Source organism: Microchirus variegatus, assembly GCF_963457635.1.
Source record: "Microchirus variegatus genome assembly, chromosome: 1".
Lineage (NCBI taxonomy): Eukaryota > Metazoa > Chordata > Actinopteri > Pleuronectiformes > Soleidae > Microchirus > Microchirus variegatus.
This window is the reverse complement of record NC_139802.1, coordinates 64,497-87,701: the sequence shown is the minus strand read 5'-3', so window position 1 is coordinate 87,701 and position 23,205 is coordinate 64,497. Positions and strand designations below refer to the sequence as shown.

General features: G+C 39.5%; 1 protein-coding gene across 2 annotated transcripts in view; it reads left to right on the top strand.

Annotated features, from left to right (window-relative positions):
* Nucleotides 1-23,205, top strand: part of myom3 (myomesin 3) — a 67,519-nt gene that overhangs the window by 42,935 nt on the left and 1,379 nt on the right. Inside the window, exons 19-36 of one of the 2 annotated variants that reach the window (XM_083892874.1) lie at nt 245-371; nt 5,307-5,488; nt 7,451-7,565; nt 9,938-10,094; nt 11,209-11,315; nt 11,667-11,711; nt 11,857-11,993; nt 15,417-15,561; nt 17,598-17,657; nt 18,493-18,560; nt 18,769-18,879; nt 19,214-19,301; nt 19,433-19,471; nt 19,613-19,718; nt 21,753-21,916; nt 22,017-22,053; nt 22,912-22,934; nt 23,053-23,108. In XM_083892874.1, the coding sequence (XP_083749000.1) occupies nt 245-371; nt 5,307-5,488; nt 7,451-7,565; nt 9,938-10,094; nt 11,209-11,315; nt 11,667-11,711; nt 11,857-11,993; nt 15,417-15,561; nt 17,598-17,657; nt 18,493-18,560; nt 18,769-18,879; nt 19,214-19,301; nt 19,433-19,471; nt 19,613-19,718; nt 21,753-21,916; nt 22,017-22,053; nt 22,912-22,934; nt 23,053-23,108 (1,767 nt within the window). Of the gene's footprint in view, nt 1-244; nt 372-5,306; nt 5,489-7,450; nt 7,566-9,937; nt 10,095-11,208; nt 11,316-11,666; nt 11,712-11,856; nt 11,994-15,416; nt 15,562-17,597; nt 17,658-18,492; nt 18,561-18,768; nt 18,880-19,213; nt 19,302-19,432; nt 19,472-19,612; nt 19,719-21,752; nt 21,917-22,016; nt 22,054-22,911; nt 22,935-23,010; nt 23,109-23,205 lie in introns of both variants that reach the window. The other variant, XM_083892873.1, reaches the window with a different exon arrangement.

The window sequence follows — 23,205 nt, the reverse complement described above, 5'->3', positions numbered from 1 at the left end:
TGTGTGCACATGAATATTTCAGTGCTTTCAAGCCATTAAATGACAAATATTAGACTCTGAAATCATTAGATGTGAAAGTGTTTGCTGTTAAACAAAAGGGGCTAATTTTCTTCAGCTCACATGAATTCTTAAATAAGCCAGTTTATGAATCAGGGCGAAAGCAAAATGTGTTCATTTTGGACCAGGTTTTTCACTCTGACCTATAATATGCTGTTTATTTTACCCACACCTGTTTCCTCCATAGGTTTGTGGCCTGAAAAGTGGGCACATGTACCAGTTTCGTGTGTTTGCTGCCAACATGGCTGGCGTCGGGAAGCCGTCTGAGGCCAGTGAAGCTTTCCTGTGTGAGAAGTGGACGATGCCAGAGCCAGGTAAAGAGAAAATGTCAGTTCACTTAAAAAATAAGTTCATTCAGGTTTGGGTTGTTTTCTTTTAGAGTCCAAGTGCTTGACTGGAAAAATGTCTTTGCACATGTGAGTATGTGAAAGGTGCGTCAGAGTGCAACTCACATCCTGCACACACTCACTGATGCTAATGAGTGTGTCCTAGACCTTTTGAGATATATATTGGAGATAGTGTTACTGACCCTTGTCGTTCTTCCGCCATATTGGATTGAATAGAAAGCGAAACTAAACTTTCACAGGTCACAAATTGTGTCCGATCTTTCAGTCAAGAAACTTGACTTGCATAGTCCTTGAACCAAGCCTCACAAAAGTTACCAGGGAAGTTTTTTCCTTACACACCCGAGCAAGCACACTCTGCAGTTCCCCCGGAAATGCATTCTAGTATAATAATAATATTCAGTACTGTCCAAAAGTCTTTGGCCACTAGTCACTAGCTTTGTTGTTGACCTTGTTGTTGCAAAATTACAGCTTCATGTCTGTCAAGTTCTGTGATCTTTGGCTTTTTGAATGAAACGATGTGAGTGAAAGTCATATTTGCACATTTTTACACGTGTGTGTAATACTCAAGAATGTTTTACATAAACCTGGTGTTAGGTTTTTGCAGGTTTTTGCAGGTTTTTGCAGGTTTTTGCAGGTTTTTGCAGGGCCTGAAAGCAGAGACACTTGACTTTATTGTCCAAAAACATTACAGGGCAATTTCACCCATTTGGTCAAGAAAATAATAAAATTAAAATCCTTATGATGCTGCTGTGTTTGTTTAATTCACATTCTAATACAGAGTTGGATTAATTTTGACCAGTTTTTATTACATTTTCTTTTCCCAGCTCTTTTGTTGTTATCTTTTTACATGTTATAATTCACCGAAACACATGTGAAGAGCAGTGTAAAGCCTTTATGTTCTTTGACGTGACGTCAACTTTTTTGTCCCTTTTCTTTCTTTCTTTCAACTTCCTCTGTTGTTGTGGGAATGAGCCATGTATCTCAGATCCACTGTCTGAGGATCAATGGACATTTATCTCTAGTAAAAAATATATATATATATTTTATGGGCGAAGTGGCCCTTTAAAGGCAGGCAGAGGTGGCAGTGGACTGATGGTTTACAGAAGACAGGACACGACAATGCAGCCTGGGAAAAGCCAAAGTTGTCATGACCAGGCTTTTATACGGAGGTTGAACAGGAACAGGAACAGGAACAGGAACCAGGTGTGTGTTGTCAGCTGTCACACAACTTACACACACACACACACACACACACACACACACACACACACACACACACACACACACACACACACACACACACATTCTGCAAGAGAAAACAGGGAGAACAGAATCCTCCCATCTTTGTCACAGCAGCCATCAGCACAGGTGTTTCCTGTGACATTAGAACATAAAGAGAGCACACTAAATACTTAATACTACACTTTATCTTTGAGGAGATGCTTTTCCCCTCACATAAAATGGTGTTATGTTAATCCTTCCTACATATCCTCTGTATTTATTGCTCAAGCGATTGAGAAATAGTTATATTTGGTCATTTTATCATTGTTAAAGCAGCAGATGTATTGGTGGCCGTAGACATTTGCACAGTGCTGTATATCAATGAAAGGAAATAGAAAATTATGTATGCACCGACTAAAGAGCTCTGAAACTCTGTATATAATATATGCATACTGATATTTATTATTTACAATCATACATTTTATATAGAAAGTGCTTTTAAACAGACACTTTAAACAAACGACACATTCTAAAACTACACGACTACATCACTTTTGTTCTGCTGCTTTGTTTATTCAGTATAATTTCTATATATATTTTCTGCTTTCATTATGAAATGTATTCATTATACATGTCACTTTGCACAGCGACCTTGAATATGAGACCTTGCTCTCGGTGGCATCCCCCCCCCCGTCTTAAATAAATGATGATTGCCCATGAAACACAGCATTATTTAAACATTAAAAGCACAGATGAGGTTTGAGTTGTGAAGGTGAATGAATCCGTACAATCTGTGATGTGCTTGGCGAGGAGTTTGAGAACGCTCTGTTGGAGGTTCTGGAGGACAGAGGTAATGTGGTCTCTGGAGCAGCAGAGTTTTAATTGAGGACTTTGGATGAGTCCAAGAGAAAGCTGTTGCACCCAACATCACCTACTATATGATACAAAATGATGCACAACTTTAGGAGTCAATCATTTTTCACACTTTCTAATTATTTCTGAGCATTGAGCTCCTGTCATCAGAGGCGCAGTTTGTGAACAGGCAGGGCAGGCAACTGCTTGGGGCCCTAAGCTGATAGGGGGCCCCCGACACTCGGAGCCTGAGGGCTGTTTTTACTGAAATGTGCAGTGAGCAGCCGCCTCCCCGTCCCCCTTAAACAACAATGACATGTCAGTAGTAAACCTCCCTAAAGGGGCCCCACCTCACTTTAACCTGTGTGAAGTTATCGTTCTGCAAGTTGGAAAATGAAGAGGATTATTTACAGTGTAATGCATATCTTTATTACTCAGTTTATATATGTTTTTTTTTCAGTTATATATGTATGTTGTTTTCTAATGTGAGTTCTTTACAGTGTAATGTTTTTTTGTCTTTTAAACTAAGTTTATACAGTTTTTTTTAAAAGCTATTTACAGTATTTTATTGTTCTTTACATTTATAGTTTCACATACTTTTTAATTATTTCATTAATTTCGAAAAGAAAAAAAAATATTTTGAACTCGTACATTTTTCGTTGGTGTCAGATTATTTATAACATAATGGTGATGAACACTGTTTGGAAGGAAGGGCCCCCTGGGAATTTTTGCTTAGGGCCCCTACAGACTCTAGAACCGCCTCTGCCTGTCGTTACCAACCCACAAAAGGCTGTGACTTCACATGACCAAAGGTTTATTGACCATCTATCAGCTTCTCATTACTCTAATGTAATTTTTATTTAAAATGACACCATTGAACGTCCATATAGTCATTTCACTAGAAAATAGAAAAGAATACCAAGCACCAGGTATTATGCATATTGTGCCATGAAGGTGCAGCCAAGTACATAACACACTAACAGGCATAATAGCAGAAATAATAGGCGGTAGGTTGTGGAAATCATTAGGCTTCACATATATATATATATAGGACTTTTCCTCTAATGGTGCCATATTTATGAACCTTTATTGCTGCTGCTGAAGAGTTTTAGAATGAGACACTGATTCTCACCTCAGGACTCATGAACAGAATTAACTTACCGTTTTCAAGGTGCTGAAGGTGAAAACTGATTGAAAATGGTTTTGAGAGTACGTGTCATATAATGGTGAAGTGCTGTGTGTGTGTCCATTGTTACACTAAATTACACACTTGCCAAATACCTGTTGCCATGTGAATGAGCACTTGAGTGCAAAAAAAACATTCATGTGGGTGTTCCAGCAAATGACAGCAGCCTTAGAGGCAAAACAGAGGCAAAAAAACACAACTCTTGCTACTGCTCATTAAACTCATTGCTTCAAGCACAAAGAACAAAAAAAAAACAGACGTCTTACTCCTCTGTCCTTTCCCCTGCACTGGCTGGACAGTAGAGGACACATTTTAATAAGAAAAAAACAACATGAAACAATAAAAGTATGACATAAACCACATCTAATACCTCTCACACACACACACACACACACAGCCATCACCTAGTGTGTGGTGGTTCAGTTTGTGGCTGCACTCACATTAGCCTCCTGTGACATTAATATTGAAAATGGCGAGCGGCTCCCTCACACATGCCACTTCTAAAGCACAGCTCGTTAATCTTAGCAAACGGGTTTTACTCTGTGTGGCATTATTAATTTAAAAGTGACTGAAAATCATTAAGCAAATGAACTTCTCTGTGCAAACATGAAGTCACTGGGGGCAAATTAAGGAGGTCACCGCGCTTTTTGAGCTACAGTGCGTTACTTTCTGTGATTTTTGTTGTTATTCTGCTATTCTCTATTTGTTAGGTTGAGTCCTTCATCTGAAAATAGACTCTGTGAAGCAGAACTATCACACCTGACAGAGGGAGTGTTTGTGTGTATACAGCTGCAGCACATCTTTCCCATCAGCGTTTTGTTAAGCAGTTTCATGGTGCTTTTCTGTGTGTTTTCAGTCATTCTCTAACATGTTTCAGCTTCATGTCTCGCTTTACTAGCACAATGTTGTCATGACATGAAACAAATCACTTCCTGTGTACTGAAGCGTGAAAGGAGTGACACAAGACCTCAGCTTTTCAGCAGAGTAGAGCTGAGTGATACACTTTCATAAACAGTACAGAAGAAAAAAAACATTGTTGTAAAGCCGTTCTTGTGTTTGCAGCTCTTCAGAGGAGAGCTGCAAACACATGATTAAAGGTGTCATATGTAAGAATGTGGCCAAAAACAGTTACTACATTCAAATTCAAAATACAGAGGTCTTTTAGGTTTCGTTTTCTGATGTAACTGGCAACCGGTGGTTGCTCGGCAGCTGAGACTCTACTGACTGCAATGATTGGTAGATGGCGGTAGGTGGCGCCACATGCCAAAACATAAACATGATTTGCAGTCTGCAAAATATTTTTTTTGATGCAAATATTTTGTCTGTACTGTTGGTGAGTTCAGTTTGTTATATGAACATTATTCCTGAGTCTCTGTGACATATAAGGAGGATTTTATGGCCAGTTGATTTAGATTTATTACATAATGCACCTTTAATATTATGACACTAAACTGCTCAATCTTTAATTTATTTGTCGCCTCCACCAGAGAATTAGCATTATAGAGTTGTGTGTGTGCATGCCAACGATTTGATCCATTTATCTATAAATGTAGACTAAAAAACACACCGTCTTTGTTCTGCCGCAGCTGCAAACCCCTGTTATCACACTGTATGTCAATGACCCTCTTGCTCTTCTCTATCAGGTTGTCCCTATGACCTGGAGTTCAGGGAAGCGAGAGACAACTCAGTGGTGCTGATGTGGGAGGCTCCGCTGTATGAAGGACAAAGCCCCGTCATTGGCTACTTCCTGGAAATCAGTCAGGGTGACCAATCAGATGACTGGACGACTTTAAACGACAAGCCAATAACTGACATGCGTTACAAAGTGAGTGAAGCTGCAAAAATGTTATACTCTAACACAGGGCTCTCAAACTCAAATGACCTGGGGGCCAATGTGCATCTATTGTGGTCAAGAGGGGGCCGGCCTAGAGAACTAAATATTGCATACTGTTCACAATATTGCATCATGATATCACACGTATACTTATTAATACTATATATGATGCAAAATTAATGTATTAATATAAAAAACAGACATTTATTTTAAATTACATTAATAATAGTGTGGACAACTGTAATTTAAAGTCGTATCAGGAGCCGTTCTGGCCACTGCCATTTGTGGCTCGGGCCCTAACAAGTGTATTTCTATATGTAATTGAATGTTGTATATGATACATTTAATAATGGGATAATTATGACCAAATGTCTTATTATTACTGTTATAAAAACATTGCTATCAAACATATATTATATTCTATCACCTCGTTGGCAGCTGTGCCTCAGCTACACACTGTGTTTAATAGACAGTGAGGTTGTGGGTCATGTTTTCATTATAACATGATATTAAGTGGGGGCTGCATGTAATCGATTGGGGGGCCGCCAGTTTGAGACCCCTGTTCTAACACAGGGTTTTTGCCTAATTTAGAGTCCTGATAAAACATGAGCATCTATGTATGGGTATCTATGTCGATATCTGGATTCTGATACCAAATATGGAGCGATATGTTTTTTTTTTTTAAATACCAGTTATATCAATGTGTTTGTTTGGTATATAAAACAATTATGATACACGTCATGGTTTCGTTTCAGCTGATCTTTTGGTCTTCTTGCAGTTGAATATGTAGCACAATTCTGCTCTCACATTTATTTATAGATCTTCGTGACAAACCTTCATTAATGAAACAAGCACCAGCCTCTTAAAAGACTTAAAGGTCACATAGAGTGGTCCTGTTGCACATATATGTGAGTTATGGAGGTCTACTTACATATATTAAGTTGTTTTTATGGTCAAAATCCTCCTAGTTGATGTAAACGAGCCGATTGAAATCTGTCCTTTTCGAAGCGCTTGTCAGTCGCGCTATTTCAGCCATAAATCTCGCCCGAGAAGACAGAGTGTGTTGTGATTGGCCAGGTATCTGGAAGTGACGTAATCTATCACGTCAGCTCTCAGAAGCACAGCTCCCCCCTCTGGAGCGGTGGATGCACTGCTACTCATTATCAAAACATTGTTTTAACAGTGTTTAAAAATAGCTTCGTCACGACTCCCCGCCTCAGTCCCTTTGACGACCTTTGACCCAGAGTCAGACCCAGAGTCAGAAGACACTGTCGCTCGTGAAACACCTCCACAACGGACGTTATTCTTCTTCTGTGGTTCAATGTACGCAACCGGATGTGCCCGGACTAGTGCCCAGAGCAGGAGGATCTGCTGTTCAGGAGAAATGCTGTTTACGTAACTATAACGGGATTTTCAGTGATCTCGTTGAGCCCCGAGATTACAATAAAACACAGCGTTCTCAGCAGTGACTGAACTGTTTGTTTCGAACCGTCAGGCTTCATAAACAAGGTAATGACGCAGATACACACCAAAAAAAACAGCGATAATAGGAACTTCCGGTCTAGTTCCACTTTAAAACAGACTCTCGTGCACATGTTAAATCCCGTCTGTACACATCGAGACAGCCCAACATGAGCGCTGTCAGGTGTCAGTCAAACACCATCCTCAGGTACCTGAGGCCCAAAGTTTGGTTTATACCACAAAGGTATTGAAGTTTCATACCCAGCACAAGCAGAGAGGTTCACAGATGGAGAGACTGTCACAGATCATCTGTTGTGTATGAAACAACTTCTGTGCTCATCTAATGAGAGGAGCTCAAGACACAGAGAGAGAGAGAGAGAGAGAGAGAGAGACAATCCCAAAACACTAGAGTGTTAATAACCAGTGGATGAAACTCGGCAATCAACTATTTTCCCATCAGTAAATGTGTGATGTGTTTCTGATGACATCCAGGTGGCGGATCTTCAGGCAGGTCAGACCTACCGTTTCCGAGTATCTGCTTCTAATGCGTCTGGAGTCGGTCGTGCCTCGCTGCCCTCAGAGCCAGTCACAGCTCAGACTAAACCAGGTCAGTATCATGGTCCCACATATATGAGTACTGGAATAAAAGTATTCAAGAATCTCCAACCTCCAACATGCCTTGGAGGTGCTTGACCTATAGATATAATATTTAAAGGTGCATTATGTAATAAATGATAAAATCCTCCTAATATGTCACAGAGACTCAGGAATAATGTTCATATAACAAACTGAACTCACCAACAACAACAGTACAGACAAAATATTTGCATTAAAAATATATTTTGCAGACTGCAAATCATGTTTGTGTTTTGAAATCATGTTTTGGCATGTGGCGCCACCTACCGCCGTCTACCTAATCATTGCAGTCAGTAGAGTCTCAGCTGCCGAGCAACCACGGGTTGCCAGTTACGTCAGAAAACGAAACCTAAAAGACCTCGATATTTTGAATTTGAATGTAGTAACAGTTTTTGGCCACACTCTTACATATGGCACCTTTAATATTGTGCAAAGTATTCACACTTCAGATATAAAAAGGTATTACCACTCACATGTCAGTCTGTTAAACCTGGACCCAGGAGATGATTAGTTTAGGTACCATTTAACTTATCTGTGTCCAAAAGGACTATCTAAAAACTATCTCTCACAAAGAAAGCAAATAAGTTAATTTCCTTAAATCCTGAAGTATTCCTTTAAAGGTCAAGCATGTAATATTTAAGTGAGTTTATTGGCAGAAATGGAATATACTGCCTGTACTGTTTGCATGAGTCCTTACTTATACTTATACTTATACTTTGTCTTTGTCTTATAAGCAGCCCACACAGAGAAACCAGCCTGTCCATGCGTTTCTCATTTTTAAGTCAGCTCTTGAATGCAAAGGCCACTATAGTTTCCTAACACTAGGGAAAGGGACATGTGATCATGGGCACTCTGTTTGTTCCAATAACCCTGTTTCCACCAAGCAGTCTCGTTCGGTTCAGCATGGTAGTGTACGCAATTATGTGCCGCTCTAAAACAACACTGCAGTTGATTTGTGGACAGAGAATCATCTCTTAGGCGTAGACAGTAAGGAAAAACAGCAGAAGGCTGCACGAAAAAAGAAGCTAGTCTTCTTCTTCTTCTTCAACAGCCATAATCCAAGATTAAATAACACAGGATGCTGGATGTCCTCCATTGATATGTTTATGTTCACTGTGTCGCCTTCTTCTTCTTTGGGGAATTTATTGGTGAGCTACACTGTGTTGCACTGGTATGAAATCACGTGATTTATGGAGCTGATGCGTATTACGTAAATAGCTACTTGATTTATGTATCTGGCTACAGTCACCGCAGTGGAAATGCAAGTCATATCAGGGTGTATCAGTCCAAACTGCACTAAACTGCTTGGTGGAAACAAGGGAAATCTGCCTTCTCACAGTAGTAGTTCACATCACTAGATATCACTGGACTTTCAATTGTTTTAAAGCTCACATAGAGTGGTCCTGTTGCACATATATGTTAGTTATGGAGGTCTACTTACATACATTAACTTGTTTTTATGGTCAAAAACCTCCTAGTGGCTGTAAATGAGCCAATAGAAATCTCTCCTTACTGACGCTCTCCTCAGCCGCGGTGTTTCAGACTGAAATCTCACCCCCAGAAGAGAGAGTGTGTTGTGATTGGCCAATATCCTGAAGTGACATATTCAGCACACCAGCTCTCAGAAGCACAGCTCCCCCCTCTGGAACGGTGGATGCACTGCTACTCATTATCAAAACATTGTTTTAACAGTGTTTAAAAATAGCTTCTTCACGACTCCCCGCCTCAGTCCCTTTGACGACCTTTGACCCAGAGTCAGACCCAGAGTCAGAAGACACTGTCGCTCGTGAAACACCTCCACAACAGACGTTATTCTTCTTCTGTGGTTCGATGTACGCAACTGGATGTGCCCGGACTAGTGCCCGGAGCAGGACGATCTGCTGTTCAGGTGAAATGCTGTTTACGTAACCGGAAGGGAGATCTCGCTGAGCCCAAGATTACAATAAAACACAGCGTTCTCAGCAGTGGCTGAACTGTTTGTTTTGAACCTTCAGGGCTTCTTAAACAAGGTAATGACACAGATACACACTAAAAAACAGCAAGCAGAGACTGAGCAAAGAATCAAAATAAATAAATAAACTCAAATACAAGGAAAAGCTATTAAGTCAAACATGGACAACCAAAACATAGAGGAATAACGTGCTCACCCAAACAGGGTCATGAATTTCAAAGTGAAAACAATAGTTCCAGAGCTAAGAGTCGCAAGTCAAAGACACCGAGCTAGTGGAGTTTTCTACATGTGACTAATGGCTAACTGAACTAAAAAAAAAAAAAATAATAAATGAACAAAAAAAACTAAATATAAGAAAATATTTGCCATGCTGATGCATTTGTCTTCCTCAGGCACTAAAAACATAGAGATTGGTGTGGATGACGACGGCTTCATATTCTTGGGTTATGAGGCGAACGAGATGAACGAGGAGAGCGAGTTCCTCTGGAGCAAAGACTACAAAGAGCCTGTTGATGCAGAGAGAGCTCGAGTAGAGACCAACGACAACAAGTACATTGTTCAAATGCACCAAGAAATCATGTGATGGTGTTGATTTAAAACAAAAACAAGGCTTTGCTCAAGTGAGAAAATGTTTCAGATATGTGTGGAGCAGAGGTGGAAAGTAACTAAATACATTTACTCAAGTTACTGTGTTGAATACTTTTTTTGTGTATTTTGTATTGTAAGTACAATTTAAAATCAGGATTTTGTATTTCACTTGAGTTCGTATTGACTTAGTATTGTACTTAGTTACTTTATAAATCCTATCCGTTACTGAGTAAAAATAAAAATTCAGCACAATGAAGACCTACAGGCGGAAAATATACACCAGAACCAGACCAATGATCATGTGATTAGCACCAGCACTGACGCGTGAACATAGAGGGCGTGGCCAAAAGTGACGTAATATCCTGTGTCACACTGGGCGTGAGCTTCAAAATAGTTTTGGATTTCTGACCCTTGTCATATTTCTACTACCCTCACACCCCACGCAGAGTAACTAAGTAACTTTTACTTAAAGTACATTTCAAATGAACTACTTTTTACTTCTACTTGAGTAATATTTCAACAAAGTATTGGCACTTTTACTTGAGTACAATATTTTAGTACTGTTTCCACCTCTGGTGTGGAGTCTACGTATAACTCCCTCAGGGCCTTTGTGATTTTCACACTTTTACACACAGGATTTACACATGCAGCTATGGAAACCCAGCCTGGCGGAGGGTCTACATGTAAAAACTGCAAAAAAAGTTACAAAAAAAAACAGGCTGTGTTCATTTTAGCTGTGTTTTGAGCTAATTAAATCCACTTTGTAAATTGATATTGTGGGAGTATTTCTCACTGAATAACAGCTTTTTTAATTACTATTAATTATCATTTTTAATTGTTCTGAATGTGAAGAAGACATGCCTGCCAACTCTCACATATATGCTTTTTTTTTTTTCATCATTCATAACGTGTTAGAAGGCTTCAGGTCAGAGCTATAGACACAGGCAGCACTGTGAGCTTTGATGGCTGCACTGTGCAGCCTTTGCTTCAGGGTGGATGGATAAACACAAGGCTGAAGATGTTGTGTTGATGTATTTGTCTGTTCTTTTTTGTTTTATTTGTATTCATCCATCAGGTCAGCCCTCACCTTCAGCGATGCCTCAGAGGAGGATCTGGGTCTCTACACAGTAGAAATGAGCGACAACTCTAACCTGTCGTCCAGCTACGACTTCACAGCCGAAGGTAAACCAAGCCTTTTGTTGTTTCAAATTTGTCAGGAAACTGTCTCGTCCAGTTCAGATTTGACTTTAAATATAACAGGAATCGCCTGGTGTGTTGTCAAAACGATGGCAGCATTTTTAAAACGCCATCAAGCTTTTCTGTCGAGCAAATAATTATGTCCCTCGCAACCACTTCCACAAGGTCACTTCTTCTACTAAGTGTGTTTTCGATCAATTTTCCAGCCTAACAGCTTTGAAAAAGAGCTATGTCAGCCGGTGCTCGACTCTGTGCTGCTGTGACCATATGTGGTGCACAACAAATTGTGAGGAAAAATATAATTAACCTTCAGCTACTGTTTTATTTTGTTTCCAGACCTTGAGCGACTCAAAGAACTCAGCTGGCAAGTTAGGAATCCACGTATGTACCGCAGAGAAGCTTCATTATGAGATAAAGAGTTCACACGTCACACACAGATAAACATGACACATTGAAGACATTTGTCGATAGATAAAAGCCTGTAAGACTGTATTCCTGACAGACTGACGTGTGTTTGTTTTGCTAGTCATAGCTCTGAAGACTGGCTGGCAGGTGGACGTTTCTGAGAAAGGTGACGTTCGTCTTTGGCTTCAAACGGAGAGTCTGAGCGAGGATGCTGAGCTCCGGCTCATCTTCAATGACCGAGAGATCTCCAGCACTCCGGTGAGAGCCTGTGGTGCAGCTGTCACATGTCACTAACCCTGTTACAGTTAGCAGAGCCGTTTCTTGCTATATGCGGACTATGCAGCTGCATAGGGCCCCACAGCCACCAAACTGCAAGTTCAGAATCATATTTTATTATATTTTTAAGACTTAAAAATACCTGTCTTTATTTGCATGTATTGGATGCATTAATAATGCATATATTTGCAAAGCATGTAAGTGTTTGTGGGGTAATCAGAAAAAGTTAGGAATCTCTACCTCGAGTTTGAAAAAAATAGGGGCCCCCAAATAGTATTGGCATAGGGCCCCCAAACAGCTAGAAACGGCCCTGACAGTTAGACACTCACACTCACACTCTTCCTAAAACAAAATCACACTGTTCAGTATTTTGGATAAAAGAAAACCAAATGTTATATATATATATACATAGAGTGGTCCTGTTGCACATATATGTTAGTTATAGAGGTCTACTTACATACATTAACTTGTTTTTATGGTCAAAAACCTCCTAGTTGCTGTAAATCTCTCCTTACTGACGCTGTCCTCAGCCGCGGTGTTTCAGACATAAATCTCACACCCAGAAGACAGAGTGTGTTGTGATTGGCCAGCCAGCGTAGAGCCTTCCCAACTGTCTTGTGATTGGCCAATACCCGGAAGTGACATATTCAGCACACCAACTCTCAGAAGCACAGCTCCCCCCTCTGGAACAGCGGATGTACTGCTACTCATTATAAAAACATTGTTTTAACACAGATCTCTTGTACTGGATTAATTTGCTCTTTAAAAGTGGAAAACAATGTGGAAGTGGAAGAATCTATGAATATTATTTTCAGATGAATTCATTGTTCATGACTCAGTTTAGTGTATGTATGGCGTCAGTAATGTGTATTATGTTCAGAATTGATCAAGTTAATTTATTTTTATGAGCTAAAAAAACAACAACAACTGTGGGAGCTGTAGCTGTTTGCAAAAAAACAGAACAAAAGCATTTCCATAAACATCCGTGCCATTAGTGCAGAAAGGAATCTGAAAAATGGAGACATTACATCTTCACATCCCATTTTAGTGTGCTGTTTCACAATGAGATGACCTAAAATAACCAGTATAATCACGAGGAACACAAACAGAGTGTGGACAAACCTCCTCAGCACTGTTATATGTTATGACACCATGTTAAAGATAATCTACGCTGCCATCTCGGGTATTGAACCATGCCCCGATGTGTCCACAGAGAGAACATCAAACACATCACAGTGCCGTTATCCAGGTTTCCTAACTCTGTCTGCTCTACTTTGGTTTGTCTGTGTTTGTCTGTGTTTGTCTGTGTTTGTCTGTCTGTGTCAGGCGGCTGATTCCTCTGAACTCAGCTGAGCAGATGCCATTCATCGCTTGCATTTCATGTCGATTTGCTCCATTATTTTTCTACTATCCGAGCTCCATCTGAACAGTACTGATTGCGCGTTATTTCCAAATGATCACAGCTGAGGTTTTGCAAATTCAAAAACCATTTAGCTGATTAAGACCCTCAGGCTCACCATTCATCACAAATCACATCCACCACTGAGGTCGATCAACATGCAAAGCATGCACTCATCCTGATGAACACAAAAGCTAGAAAATGAGCCCAAGGGCTGTTCCTGGTTTGTTTTGTTTGTTTGTGTTTATTTCTGTGAATGTCTGCATTTTCAACTGTAGTTCTTCTGCAGCAAAGGGCTATATGTAATGCTTTTAATAGAGCATCCATTAGCATGTAAAGCAGAGGTCACTAACAGACGGACCACGGTCCGAGTCCGGACCCAGACGCCTGTACGGACCTGGACCTACAGTGGATAAATTATTTAAGTGTTTTAAATGTTGACGAGGTGCTTCTATTTTGACCGGCGCAGCTTCTCTAGACTTTACGGTACTGGTTGAGCGAATCCGGAAATCCACTGACCAATTGCATTCGACTGAGCCATCCCACGTGACGCCACTAAAAGCCAATCAAATGTGTGCATCCCGCTAAATAGCGAGTGACAGACGGGGAGAGAGAAGACAGAGAAAATTGCGTTTACAGTGAGAGAAGACACAAAGACAAAAGAGAGTTTACAGCAAGAGAAGACAGAGAAAAGTGTGTTTACAGCGAGTGAAGACAGAGAGAAAAGTATGTTTACAGTGAGAGAAGACAGAGAAAAGTGCGTTTACAGTGAGTGAAGACAGAGAAAAGTGCGTTTACAGAGAGAGAAGACAGAGAAAAGTGCGTTTACAGAGAGAGAAGACAGAGAAAAGTGCGTTTACAGTGAGTGAAGACAGAGAGAAAAGTGTGTTTACAGCGAGAGAAGACAGAGAAAAGTGTGTTTACAGAGAGAGAAGACAGAGAAAAGTGTGTTTACAGAGAGAGAAGACAGAGAAAAAAGAGAGTTTACAGCGAGAGAAGACAGAGAAAAGTGTGTTTACAGCGAGAGAAGACACAGAAAAAAGAGAGTTTACAGCGAGAGAAGACAGAGAAAAGTGTGTTTACAGCGAGTGAAGACAGAGAAAAGTGTGTTTACAGAGAGAGAAGACGGAGATGAGTGAGCGATACAGGTAGAGAACAGTGTGCCAGAGAAAAATAATTAGCATGGCGCTCTTTAAGAAGAGAAAAGTGGACAGCGAAAATAGAGCTTTCAATCCAGAATGGACAGACTCATTCATGTTCAATTTTCCCCCTGGAAGCACAAACCCAGTCTGTCTCATATGTTCAGAGACGGTGGCAATAACGCAAGTTAGACATGATGTTCCAGACCTTTGCTTGAGGAAATTTTCTCAAAGTGGACCTATTAGAATTTTAGTTGATTATCCCTGATGTAAAGCATGTACAATCCCAAACCCATTGAGTTCATTTTCATGTGTCAGCATCAGGTGGCGTTTGAAAGTGAAAGTGTGTCTGGTCCAAGCAGCAGCAGACAACTATCACCTGATGGGAGGAGACTGTAACTTATCCACCAACAACATACACATGTGGTGAATGAGAGGGAGAAAGAGACCTTGGTCGATTGTCAATAACTTACCTCTCCAGCAGAAAATGATCCAGTCTGGCACGTGTGTCCTTTAGCTGAGGCCTTTTAGGTTCACTAATGTTTGGCATTGCAGATCCACAGCTGCAGCTTAAATGAACTCTTTTGGCCGACCTGTGATCTGACGTGCTGCATTATTGGATGGGTGACACAAAAGGCCATGACAACAAACAAAAACATGAACTGAGTTTTCAGAATATTCAGAACATATTTTCAGATTTTGACTTAAAACAATAAATTTCTTCCATAAAGTACCTTTAAGTGTTCCTTCATTATAGTCTCTGTGTTATGAGCAACCATCCGTACACCGTAGCAAACACAGTGTGTTGCCCTTCTGTCTGCATTGAGCTGATGTGTACTATATGTGTGCTTGTTTGTCTTCCTGCAGCACCGTAAAATCAATTTGGACAAGGCCAAAGGTTTGGTGGAGATAGTGTTTGATCAGCTCAGTCAGGAGGACGAGGGCTCATATACGGCACAGCTGAGAGACGGTCGCGCCAAGAACCAGTTCACTTTGGTCTTTGTGGATCAAAGTAAGTCATTCGCACGACCGCCCACTGAGTGGCCTTTTATTTTGTATGGTAATGAATGACAAATAATATTAAAATTAATAACAAATATCAGTGTAGATGTGACTTCACACCTTTTGGGTCATTTGAAGGTTTGTGCAGCTTCACATGTGATTTACACAAATTAGATAATCTGGGCCAAAGCTGTTATTTAGTGTTTCCCCACAAATATAGTGGTATTCCATCCATCATCTATCCAGGATCTACTAATCCTTAAAGAGTTGCAAAAAAACAAAATTAACAGAACACATATCATGGTTATTTTTGTATTAATTTGATTGTGTTGCCTTTTCATATGAACATTAAAGGCGCCATATGTAAGAATGTGGCCAAAAACGGTTACTACACTCAAATTCAAAATACAGAGGTCTTTTAGGTTTCGTTTTCTTACGTAACTGGCAACCCGTGGTTGCTCGGCAGCTGAGACTCTACTGACTGCAATGATTGGTAGATGGCGGTAGGTGGCGCCACATGCCAAAACATAATTTCAAAACATAAACATGATTTGCAGTCTGCAAAATATTTTTTTTAATGCAAATATTTTGTCTGTACTGTTGTTGTTGGTGAGTTCAGTTTGTTATATGAACATTATTCCTGAGTCTCTGTGACATATTAGGAGGATTTTATGGCCAGTTGCTTTAGATTTATTACATACAAACACATATTATTCAAATTGTATTACTACCTACTACTAAAATAACAATAATAATAATAATAACCCTAAACACATCGTAGTAGTAAAATCACAAGACTTTATCTATTCATATTGGATTTTTCTTATATTTAATAACAACATTATGACAACTATAACATCTTCTTCCATGTGACACGTTCACTTTTATAATTGATTTGGTCCTTACAAAGATACCAAATACAAACAAAGAACACCCACACACACTCATCATTTGCATGCCTATAACCAGACACAGTGTTCCACCATTCTACTATAAATTGTGCTAATAGTTGTCCTCAGCCAAAGAAATAGACTTTTGGAGTAAATAGGTTTTCAGGTCGTAGGCCTTTGGTGGTGCAATCATTTCTGGCTGCCGCACATTTACTCTACTTAATAACACCATCATCGCACCATCATCTACAGCCAATTACAGGGTTTGATTTGCACCACAGTAGCATTTGGCTTTGGCGGGACATAAAATCCAGGTCACAGTGTCATGTTTTAAATCTCATTTTGAAGCGTGCTTTAATCTAAGAGCTCCTCCAAGTTTATTTTTTACTGGAATTACTTTTACTGTTGTACTTGCAATTCCTGATTTGAGTCGATGTTATATTTGGAAGAACAACAACATAATTGGCTGCTTTGTGTTGAGCGTTTTATAAACAGCCTATAAAAGGGATTTATGAGTAAAGAATAGATAAGAATTATAGAGCTGTTAGTTTTAGGGTGGCGAGCCCTGTTGCCTCAATGCAAGAAGGTCAATGGTTCAGATCTGGTTTGTCCACTAAACCAAAATTAATGTCTGTTTGGGTCTTAAAAAGTCTTAAATCCAATAATTTAAATTTAAGGCCTTAAAATGTCTAAAATTCTCCTAAAATTTCATAAAAAGGTCTTAAATACAATTTTGAAAGATCTTAAAAATCTATTAACGTTACCTTTATTGAAACCAGAGGCGATTCTAGAGTCTGTAGGGGCCCTAAGCAAAAATTCCCAGGGGGCCCTTCCTTCCAACCAGTGTTCATCCAATATGTTATAAATAATCTGACACCAACGAAAAATGTATGACTTCAAAATATTTATATATATATATATATATATATATATATATATATATATATATATATATTTTTTTTTTAAATGAATGAAGCTCCAGCTCCTCGTATGACCCTCAAAAGGATAAAGTGGTAAAAGAAAAAGAAAATGAATGGTTATTAATAGGCTTAGTCCAGCTGTAACGTAGTTGCACATAGACGTTGGCTTCGTTTGTGTTGCTGTTCTGTCTGTCGAGTTAATTGTTGTTGTTTGCTTTGCTGTGTATCTCTGCTAGAGTTCCACGAGACGCTAGCGTTGGCTGACGCAAAACGACGTGACCATCAGAGGAAATGTGGTGAGAAATCATCAGACATCATAAATGTATAGTAAATCACTCAGATACTCTGTTTTTTTTATAGTGCTTCCCTATCACAATCTTTTTTTGTGTGATTAATTACTACAATTATTACAAAATCTCATCATTTCTTCTTTTGACCAAAGCCTACATCCTCAGCCCTCAGATGTGGTTAAAGTGTTATACAGTTTCCTTTTGTGTCTCCAGACTCGTATCAATTGGACATTTTAAGAATGTTGCTTCGTTCAGTCACTACTATGATGGATCGCACAGCTTTAAAGCTGCAGGATCTCTGCAGGATCTCTGGCAAAATAGTTGACTGTTGAATTTCATCCACAGGTTATCAAGATATTCATGTTTCTGTCTCCTCTCAGCAGATGAGATGCAAACTACAAAGTACTTGTTTTATTTTTGTCTGTCTCTTTAGACTTGTGTCCTTTTTGGGGGTTTACTTTGCAGTGTAGGCCGTTGCAGCTGGTTCTAGAGTAGTAATCTAGAAGACCTACGTGCAGAATGGGTGTTTTGGAACAACTAATAGGAACGCACACACACACACACACACACACACACACACACACACACTGTATATGAATTACCCTGTAATTGGTCGAAGCCTCTCATTAGTAGTGAGGCTGTAATTGGAGTCCAGAGAAGTTGCAGAAGTGTTGATTTACATCATGCTGTGAGGTTATTATGGAATTCTTGATCCATCAATTCCAAGAAAATTCCTGCCTACTGTACATTTAACTTGCCATAACTATATATATATATATATATATATAAAGTCACATATACAGCATATGTACATAACCGTGTCATTGCTCTGTTTTCTAAGGGCCGTATTTCCAGGAATTCTTGTCGTGGAGTATAAATGAAGACTGTGAACTCATAATTAAGTGCAAGGTATTGTACATTTGTATTTATGGAATGGAACAGGAATAATTAACCAACTCAACAACAACATATGAGTCTAAGAAATGTCAAACTTCTACTCTTACTAAGCAAAGCATTTATTTAGTATTAAATCTTCTAGTCTATGATCTCTGTCTGTTCATGTTCGTGCTATATATTCTATGGTGGTTATTTTAATCATTTGTTTCTTCTCACACAGGTGACAAACACAAACAAGGACACGTCTCTCCAGTGGTTTAAAGAAGGTGCAGCAGTGACCGGCGTTGTGTACGAGCGGTCGTCGGGGGTCAGCACTCTGACCGTTCCACAGGTATTCACCAACAGTTGTGCTCTGATCTGTTTTCAGGACAGCAGATGTGTGTACGAGAGTGAAAGGCTCAGGTCAGATGAGAATCAGCATTCATTAAGAGAAGAGGAGACAATACAAAGCAGACACTTGATGTTTAAACGATTAAAAGTCTTACTCTTGCTATTTTAAGAGCCTGCATATTCACAACGATGTATGTATTTTTACAGGTTGATCTCGAAATAATGTGATTTTAAAGCTGTAGAGCATAAGATTAGGTCATTTTTTATTGCCATTATTATCACACTACAATTTAAATTATTTTGATAATCTACAGACAGAGATATTTTCTTCTCAGGTCACAAAGAAAGTGTCAGGCTCGTACAGAACTGTGGTGTCAGATAAGAGAGGAGAGGATGTGAGCAGCTTGCAGTTGCTGGATAAAGGTGAGATATTGTGTTTTTTTAACAGCAAACACATATCCACATCATTATATATATATATATGTATACATAATAAATAAATAAATAAAAACACTGTAAAATAAGAAGTATTAACTGTCCCGTTTTATTTGCAGAGTATGACGAGCTCCTGCAACAGCTGAGTAAACAATGCGGTAAGTTCTTCACAGGTGGAAGGTCTTTCTTTGGAGAAGAGCTTTTCTTCTCCATGTGCCATGTAAAGATGAGGATAATGAAAGAGAGATAACAGTGTTTATTGTTATGCTGCGAGTTGTTCCCTCTGTCTGTCTCCACAGCTTTGTCAGCCGGTCCACTGAGCATTCAGAGCACAGCTGAAGGTTTCAAGCTCTACTGCTCACTCAGATACTACATCAGCTCTATGAAGACCAGCTGGCTCTTCAAGTGAGTTTGACCTGACATGGCGGTGTGTTCAGCAGCTGCTGCGCATGATGTATTTAAAACGTGATGAAATATTGTGAAGAGAACGTTTAAAAAAAAAAAAAAAGTTTAGTGTCTAAGACTGTAGATTTTAACAAACTCGTCAGTTCACTCCTCTGTTTTCTAAGGACATCAGAGAACTACGGTGGCCTTAGTTCACATTGAAAGCTTGTACTTACAAAAATTGCAATATGCACAGTCTGGCTTGTTTATATATTTGGGCTGTTGTAGAAACATGGCCGTCTCTATAAAGCAAGCAGAGGCGCAGCTTGTGAACAGGCAGGGCAGGCAACTGCTTGGGGCCCCCGAGCCGATAGGGGGCCCCCGACACTCGGATCCTGAGGCCTGTTTTTACTGAAATGTGCAGTGATCAGCCGCCTCCCCGTCCCCCTTAAACAACAATGACATGTCAGTAGTAAACCTCCCTAAAGGGGCCCCACCTCACTTTAACCTGTGTGAAGTTATCGTTCTGCAAGTTGGAAAATGAAGAGGATGATTTACAGTGTAATGCATATCTTTATTACTCAGTTTATATATGTTTTTTTCAGTTATTTGCAGTATTTTATTGTTCTATATATTTATATTGTTTTATAATGTGGGTTCTTTACAGTGTAGTGTATTTTTTTACTAAGTTTATATAGTTTTTAAAAAGCTATTTACAGTATTTTATTGTTCTTTACATTTATATTTTCACATACTTTTTAATCACAAGGTTTTTCCATGTTATTTCATTCATTTTGAAAAAATAAACATTTTGAATTCATAAATTTTTCCGTTGGTGACAGATTATTTATAACATAATGGTTGGAAGGGCCCCCTGGGAATTTTTGCTTAGGGCCCCTACAGACTCTAGAATCACCTCTGAAAGCAAGGCACTTGCTAAAAGTACACATTAAGTCTTATTCTGAGGCCACAGAGCTAAACCATTTTATTTTAAGACATTTATTATACAAGCGAAGCACATTCAATTTCTACCAATCTAAATGTGACGCACAGACCCCAAATATCCAGATTAGGATTATGTTAATTGGAGACTTTAAACTGGCTTTATGGTTTGAATGCTAATGGTTGTTTGTCTCTGTATCTTGGCCCTGTTGTGATGCACTGGTGAAACTGTTCAGGGTGAATTCTGCCTTTCGTCGGCTGGGATTGGCTCCAGCTCGCCTCACGACCCTCAAAAAGATAAGTGGTCGAACAAATGGACAAAACCACTTTCAGGAAAACAAATGGGAGTAGTTTAAACATTTATTTTTGGCCTCAGTTCCAGCTGTGTGGTGTGAAGGTCTGACTGTCACCTGCTCCACAGACTGGTGACGTGACTTTAGGTACAGCAACCACAGCTGCAGTCATGAGCAGTAACTGCTCATATGTGCTTGGCTGCTGCACCAGCAAAAAGTGGTAATACTAAAATAATGCTTAAGTAAATGAAAAAGCTCATGCTTATTATATTATAACATTTCTGTTTGTGTTGGAAAAGTTGGCAGATGTAATATATGATAGTGCCAGATAGTGTTTAAAATTTTTTTCCATAATAAGAAGTAATTTCTGCTCTGTTCAGAGGACGAGGGAAGACAAAGTGGTCGTTCCTGCTCTTGACTAATTGTTAAGAGAAAAACCATGTTAGGTGCTCTATCATTTAAAACACTCAAACATGTGTATTTCATCATATTTAAAGACTGGTAGCTATAATGCATTTATCACTGGATGTGTAATGAAAAATTATTATGCTTAAGCCAGTGTCACTGTTTTCTTTAGTCAAGTTACTGGCACCACCTGCTGGTATCTGTGCGCCACTGCAAGTGGAACAATTCAAATATACTTGGAAATCTACTACGCTGACACTTGGTGGGATGAGAAGGAAGTGTTTTCTTGTCACTGTATTTTGTATGTATTAGCTAGTTTTTTCAGCACTTTCCAGAAGCTGTTGAGTTTGTGAACAGGGTGAGGGGAAGCTACACAGTGAAATAAAACTGTGTTCATGTGGTTCTTCACCTGCAGGGAGAAGAGGATTGACCAGCAAGGCAGGACAAAGCCTGGGAGCAGCTTGCAGATGGTCTGGATCGACATCCCTAACCCGACAGAAAACGATAAAGGCAAATACACTCTGGAGATGTTTGACGGCAAAGAGACGCACAAACGGTTTATTGACCTTTCTGGACAAGGTGGGTAGAAAACGTTGAGTTTCACAACTCCCATATCATGCAATTATTTCTGAGCAAATTCAATGAGATTTCATGTGATCATCACTGTGACTCCCAACAGCCTTTGCTGACGCCCTGCTGGAGCACCAGAGGTTGAAGTAAGTGCAGCACAACACGCAGTAGATAAGGCACCACATGACCAGAGGCGCAGTTTGTGAACAGGCAAGGAAAGGCAACTGCTTGGGGCCCTAAGCTGATAGGGGGCCCCTGACACTCGGAGCCTGAGGGCTGTTTTTACTGAAATGTGCAGTGAGCAGCCGCCTCCCCGTCCCCCTTAAACAACAATGACATGTCAGTAGTAAACCTCCCTAAAGGGGCCCCACCTCACTTTAACCTGTGTGAAGTTATCGTTCTGCAAGTTGGAAAATGAAGGGGATTATTTACAGTATAATGCATATCTTTTTTACTCAGTTTATATATGTTTTTTTCAGTTATTTACAGTATTTTATTGTTCTACATATTTATATTGTTTTATAATGTGGGTTCTTTACAGTGTAATGTATTTTTTTTTCAAACTGTTTATATAGTTTCTAAAGCTATTTACAGTATTTTATTGTTCTTTACATTTATATTTTCACATACTTTTTAATTACAAGGTTTTTTCATGTTATTTCATTCACTTCGAAAAAAAACCATTTTGGATTCATACATTTTTCGCTGGTGTCAGATTATTTATAACATAATGATGATGAACACTGGTTGGAAGGAAGGGCCCCCTGGGAATTTTTGCTTAGGGCCCCTACAGACTCTAGAATCGCCTCTGCACATGACTTTCTGTGACAATAAAAGAAAACACTTAGAGGTCAGAGTCAGACTATTTACACAGAAAAGGCCTGTACACAAGGGGCTGTTGTTTTACCGGACAACTATTAAGTGAGACACGACGTCTGAACTCCCATTGTTGCTTGACATTGTGCAATGTTGTATTGATTTGACCCTTTGTTTTCATCCCTTAGGCAAGCCGCCGTTGCTGAGAAAAGTGAGTCACAGATAATATGTTTACTCCTTGGATATTTCTGTGCACAATAATAATACTTATATGTAATATTTTACAGAGAATGTCGATAGGAAGTGGTTGTTGCTTTTGTTTGTTTCAGATCGGGCTAAAGTAACCAAAGGTCTTCCTGATGTGGTTGCTATCATGGAGGGGAAGGTATATGTCACACAGCTACACTCTGCTGTGATATTGTTGTCATTATTTTGTAGGTTTGCACCAGATTTGACCCTTATTTCCTCCTCTCATCCTCTCC